Here is a 6,136-nt window from a genome sequence, read left to right on the forward strand (position 1 = left end):
ACACACACACACACACACACACACACACACACACACACACACACACACACAGTGTATTGTTTTTAATATTTGATATTTCTAGGGTAACGAGCTGGAAGAATCGTTAGCACACTGGGAAAATGCTGAGCGACATTTTGTCCGTCTTAACCGTTCTGAGTTCAAATGCCGCTGGAGTCAACTTTGTCTTTCATCTTTCGAGGTCAATAAAATAAGTACCAGATGAGTACTGGTGTCGATGTAATCGACTTACCCACTCCCCCAAAATAGCTGGCCTTGTGTCAAAATTTGAAACCAATATATAAATGTCTGTTGGAGAGTTATGCATATACTTAACCGTATTTCAACATTACATCATATGTAATTCTGCTTGTGAATAGGTTTGCATCTTTGAGATTGCAGTCTCATTGTAAATGTGACTAACTCTTAGGGAAATAGAAGACAAGATGGATCATGATTATATAGATACTTAGATTCCTAGTCAATTCATATACAAAAAAGTATTATATAGCTTAACTGAGCCTATAACCTGCGACAGAATTTACTTAATTTACAGAATTTAGTTTATGTTTTCGTTTAATTGTCTATCATCAAGAAATGCGGAACAATTATTAATAATAGAAATGTGGAACAATCGTTAATAATAACGAATCAAGAGTCTAGAGTAACTGTTGCCCTGGTTAATTAGTTGATGATAAAGATCATAACAAATAGAAACATCTAAATTTATTTGAAATTGAAATTTTCTTACTGTCTTTAATATTCAAAGCATCCAACAATGGTCTGGCTTTCTGAATTTGAGGTTCCAGATCAGGATGTCTATAAGGCTCAGCATCAGCAATTGCTTTCTCCAACTTAGGTTTGTCCTTATGAATTATTGATGTATTTATTTGGTCGAGCAAAGTACCAACCTGCTCGGGTGACAAGCTTCTTGCTAAAAATGTTCAATGAAATAAAGTGAAATAAGAAACTGGAGAAACATATATAAATAAACATATACAGGCATACATATAAATAAATAGACAGTTGTTGATTGATATTGTCATTTCTAAATGGAATCTCGTATGTCGAGTTTAATAGATTTATATTTGTATTCGTGAAGGCATTCGCGGAAAGAATGTAGCATGTTAGATCAATGTCTCAGAGTATTTCGTCTTTCCCTCATTATTCTGAGTCCACATGCTCTCACGGTCAGCTTTATCTTGCATCCTTCATAGGTCAGTTTAAGCATTTGTTGCCTTTACTAAAATTTGTGAGCTTGTGAGTATGTTAGAAATCATAATCATTATTGTTTTCATTCATAGACTTTTGCAGCCAGTTAGACTGATACTTATGTTTAGTACGGATACTTATGTTTAGTATCCGTAACGTGATACAGTTGGCAGATAAACATATATAGCAGTATTATATGGAGTTGTATGAACTACACAGAACAAGGATTATTGACCAAACAAGGCATAGATTTTCAAATTTGGGGCATAGACATTCAAGTGGCATGACATGCCCTCGCCAACTAATTTGGCGCTTCTCCTGCGTATATATTGATGGACTTTAAAATGGAAATATGTTTCTACAAAACTTTACGGTATCATTTTGTGATGTGAATAAAAATCAAAAGAATGATCTTTTATTCAAACTTTTGATATTTTCGTATCTTTTCACTAGGAATGCAGAATACAGGTCGATGAAAGCAAATTGATAAATTTCATAAAAACTAAAAGAAAACAAGGTTAAATTTAATCTGCTAAAAATGCAGTGATTAAGAAGAAAATTCAATATATCCGGCTACTTTTGCTTTTATTCAAAATATTAATTTCTCTTCATTAACCACAATGAGGAGTTTGTAACGGAGGAGGAGGTATTTTCTGTGCTACTTCTTTGTTTCAGGAACTGGGGGAAGCAACTTCCGTATAATCATACATATATATGTGTGTGTCTGTGCGGGTGTAGCCGTGCGTATATATCTGTGTGTTTATATAGGTTTGTATAATTAGAAAACTGGTAACGAAGGTAATAAAAAGAACTTAAATTACTAACATCTGCTACCACCATCCAAAGAATCGAGAAGGTCTCTGGCTTGCTTTATGTTACTGCTTAATTCTGGAGACTTGGCTGCTTCAGCTTCAGCAATAGCACGTTCAAGACCAATAATATCTTTCTGTTTAACAGCATGGTCTAGTTGATCACGCAAGACAGATGGAGATTTTGGAGCTAGAAACAAAACAAAAACATTTAAATGATTTATTGGAAAAGTACAAATTTTACATTATCATGAAGGTAAAAAGCGTTTATCGCAGAACATTTAGATAAAATCCATAAAACACGAAATTTTCAATCGTCCACTGATATCATTTATTTTTTTTACACATGATATGCATTAAATTTGAACATCATTGCGTAGCAAAAGCGGAAAATAGGCAGCAAGAATGATTTTATTAATCTAAATATCTGACATGTTTATTTGAGTGTATAAGTTGTCTTTGTAAAAGAATACTAAATATATGTAAGTCCAGCAATTTCAGAGAAGAGGCTAAGTCGATTACATCGACCCCAGTATTCAACTGGTACTTATTTCATCGACCCCAAAGGGGTGAAAGACAAAGCCGACCTCGGCGGAATTTGAACTCAGAACATAAAGACGAAAGAAATACCGCGAAGAATTTTGTCCGCGAAGACTTTTGATACCTCGCTGCCTTACTAAACGTATATGATATTTGCATCAACTATAAATAAATAATTTCATCAGGTGACTGATAGGAGTCCTTGGAGAAGTTATAACATTATATTACAAAATGTTATGATAATCCTGGGTTCTTCAACAATATTAGAATAAATAGATTTTTGTCAGTTTCAACGAGGAACTGAACTATATGCTGATTCAATCAGCCTTTAATTAACTAAGAATTACACAGGTTCACACAATCTTAATGCAATCCTCATGCAGAATCAGTATGGCGCAGACTCTGACAAGGTTGAATTATTGGGCACAATCTATCACAAAGGGCTTCCAAACATCTACTTATTTTCACTTACACTTTCACTCATAGGTCCAAAACTATAGCGAAATACACTTTCCCAAGATGCGGCCAGCAGGATCATCCATGATATACAATTGTTACAGAAGTAAAATTGTTTTAATCAGAAACTAATATCTCATGGTTTCTGTGCATCGGAATATTGTCTCATATTTTATGATTCATGTTAGCATTTTGAAATAACAGTACAATTACGTGGGAAAACTATAGTTGCTTAAATACATTGACTACGTGCCAAAAGCTAATGCTATCAATATCAGCGGGACTAAAATCAAAGTTAATACCACTTGGACTTTTAAGCTCAGAACATAAATGAAAAAAAACAAAAAAAAAACAGAACAGAATTGTATTGTTTCCAACATTCTAACATTGCTATTTTTCAATATAGTATATTATTTTGAAATAATTGCTTACATTATCTCAAAGCCCCCTTAAATCTATATAGAAGAAAAACAGTATTCCAAACGAACCCGGATATATTTGAATAATACATTGTATATTCGAAGCTAAACATTGCCTAGCACACTTGCGTTCCGTTAAGCATTATTTTTTCCCTGAGGCCTCTTATTTGACAATAATTATGTTACCTTAGCAAAATAATAATAATAATAAAGAACAGTAAGAGAAAGGCTGACAAATTTGGGAGTGACCTGGATAGATTACTACGATATGGTACCACATAGCTAGAGCGGAAAAAACCATGGATATGGATATCTATAAAGTGGCAGTTAAGATCAAAGCATTAATCTGTGGCAGTATGAGACAATGGAACACCAAGTAGCAGCCCATTGGAAAAGTTAGCATAAATCGAGAATTATTTCAGGAAGATAGTTGCTATTCGTTATAGTTCTCATGCCACTCACTTGTATGTTACAATAGGTAAAGACAGCCTATGATCCGAGGAGAAGCATTGAAAAACCAAACCTTTTACTCTATATAGATGATTTGAATTTGTTCACGATAAATGAGGAACAGTTGGACAGTCTAGTAAATAAATTGTGCCTGAATATTTTCTGGAGATATTCGATGGATTTTGGGTTTCCCAAGTGCAAGGTATTGATTCTGAGGAAAGGAAAATTGGTCCGAAGTGAAGGTATAACAAATGCCAGGAATGAAAATAATAGAATGAAGGAGAGTGCAAGGTGTTAATCCTTGGGTGAAATGAAGCAGGATAGTTGAGATGACAAAAGCAGATCTACAGATTACAGCAGATCTGTAATACAAGAAAACTATTGACAATGTTTGCTGCCCATCAGCCTACCATGTGTCTCTCTTCCCAGACGTATTTCTCCCAGGCAGAGTCAACGAGTAATGTCGACCTGAATTTTTTTTTAGGGATTTGTAGTCTCTATGAGAGCCTTTTGCCATTCACACTCCATGTATGGCATTTGTTTGGGATGGGCCCGGACCAAGTGGTATCTACGACTGTATTAGAGTTTTATTTGTCGAGTATCTTTCAAAGACGCTTAACTTGTTACCTTGGTTTCCTGAGTAAATAAGAAATGATAAACGAGTGACATAACACAAGTTAAGAATATTGTGGAAAACCAACCAACAGATCGGTGGTTTGTATTCTGTCATCACCAAATTGCTGTGGATGTTGTATCTCAAATGGACTAGTTGAAATCGCTAAAGATAAGTACTGCAGCTGAAATACCATAAAACTGACTGGTTGTTTGTTAGCTACCAAACGTTGAACTCAACCACTCTTGTGGATTTAAAGACGCCTCTCCAATATTAATCAACAAACCTTAATTCCAAAGATCATCTTATAGCCAATCTGATATAAGGTTTAGTCTTTTCCTCAGATTATGGATTGTGTAGTGTCCAGTGTACAACAACCAATTGCATGTTAGACTTACCAGTCAGAGATCCATAACCAGATGGACATTTTTCTCCACTAAATGTTACCATAGATTCCTAAAAAAAAAACAGCAATCCTACCGACTCGACCAAGGCTGACTTTCTACTTTATCTTAGACAAAATGATATTGAGAGATACTTACCTTTATGTACACCTCCGATACTATTTAAAGTATCTCTTGCTTGCTGGATATCTCCCGTCAGTTCTGGATGCCCAGCAGCAACACATTCGCTGATAGCTTTTTCAATAGCATTAGGATCCTTTTGTCTTATGGCAGATTTAAGTTTGTTCCGCAAAATATCTGGAGACTTTGAACCTGAAAAGGATTTTAAAAATAATCATAGATATATGCAAGGATTAAAAATAAGACTAGAGTTACAGGAAGCTTACAACTTGATTGACAGTTTTTAAAGTATTCAATTCTCTAACTGATTTCTCTCGTGGTAACAGATAAGACCTAGATTTACTGCAAATGCGGTAAGTGGGATTATATGAACGGGTAAGTATATGCATATTCTTAGGAAATCAAATATTTGATGTGAATTTTATTTCTCTGAATGCATTAGTAATGTGAGATATATAAACTTTATCTAGGAACGGAAACTAAAATGTAATATCAGTCGCTGGGAGTTTAACGCTTGTTATATGATGATTGCACATAAAGATTATAACATTAATTAAAATAACGCAATCCTTTTATCACAGTTACAGAAGGATAAAAAGCAAAATTGAACAGGTAGGACATTCAACTTGTAACAAAAATACTGTTACATTATACAATACCAACCTCCTCTGAAAATACGCCGCCTTTCAAAAATATTATAGTATAATAAAGGTACAACGATGCAAATTTTGCAGGAACTTTATTTTAACGAATCCAGAATTTTGAAATGCTATGCTAGCCACTACAGCCCAAAATATTCATATATCCTTTCGTATACATATGGCATTATTATGGCTTGTGTAACTTACCTCCACGACCGCCGCCTATATTTTCAAGTGCATCTCTGGCTTCTCTAAGGTCATATGATAACTCGGGGTAAGCTGCAGCTTCACATTCCTTGATAGCTTGTTCAAGAGCTGATTTGTTCTTCATAGCAACAGCATCATGGAGCATTTTTTTCAGAGATTCAGCAGATTTTGTAGCTATTTGTGAAAGAAGTTAATTCATTAAATGTTTATATACACACAAGCACACACACACACACACACACACACACACACACACACACACACACAC

At 34.6% G+C, this 6,136-nt stretch overlaps 1 protein-coding gene across 1 annotated transcript in view; it reads right to left on the bottom strand.

Annotated features, from left to right (window-relative positions):
* LOC106876157 (uncharacterized) overlaps positions 1 to 6,136 on the bottom strand; it is a 183,111-nt gene that overhangs the window by 5,334 nt on the left and 171,641 nt on the right. Inside the window, exons 83-86 of the mRNA XM_052969507.1 lie at positions 5,869 to 6,042; positions 5,039 to 5,212; positions 2,035 to 2,208; positions 749 to 931 (exon numbers count right to left, since the gene is read on the bottom strand). Coding sequence (XP_052825467.1) covers positions 749 to 931; positions 2,035 to 2,208; positions 5,039 to 5,212; positions 5,869 to 6,042 — 705 coding nt within the window. The remainder of the gene's footprint in view (positions 1 to 748; positions 932 to 2,034; positions 2,209 to 5,038; positions 5,213 to 5,868; positions 6,043 to 6,136) is intronic.

The sequence above is a fragment of the Octopus bimaculoides genome, chromosome 7 (assembly GCF_001194135.2).
Source record: "Octopus bimaculoides isolate UCB-OBI-ISO-001 chromosome 7, ASM119413v2, whole genome shotgun sequence".
Classification (NCBI taxonomy): domain Eukaryota; kingdom Metazoa; phylum Mollusca; class Cephalopoda; order Octopoda; family Octopodidae; genus Octopus; species Octopus bimaculoides.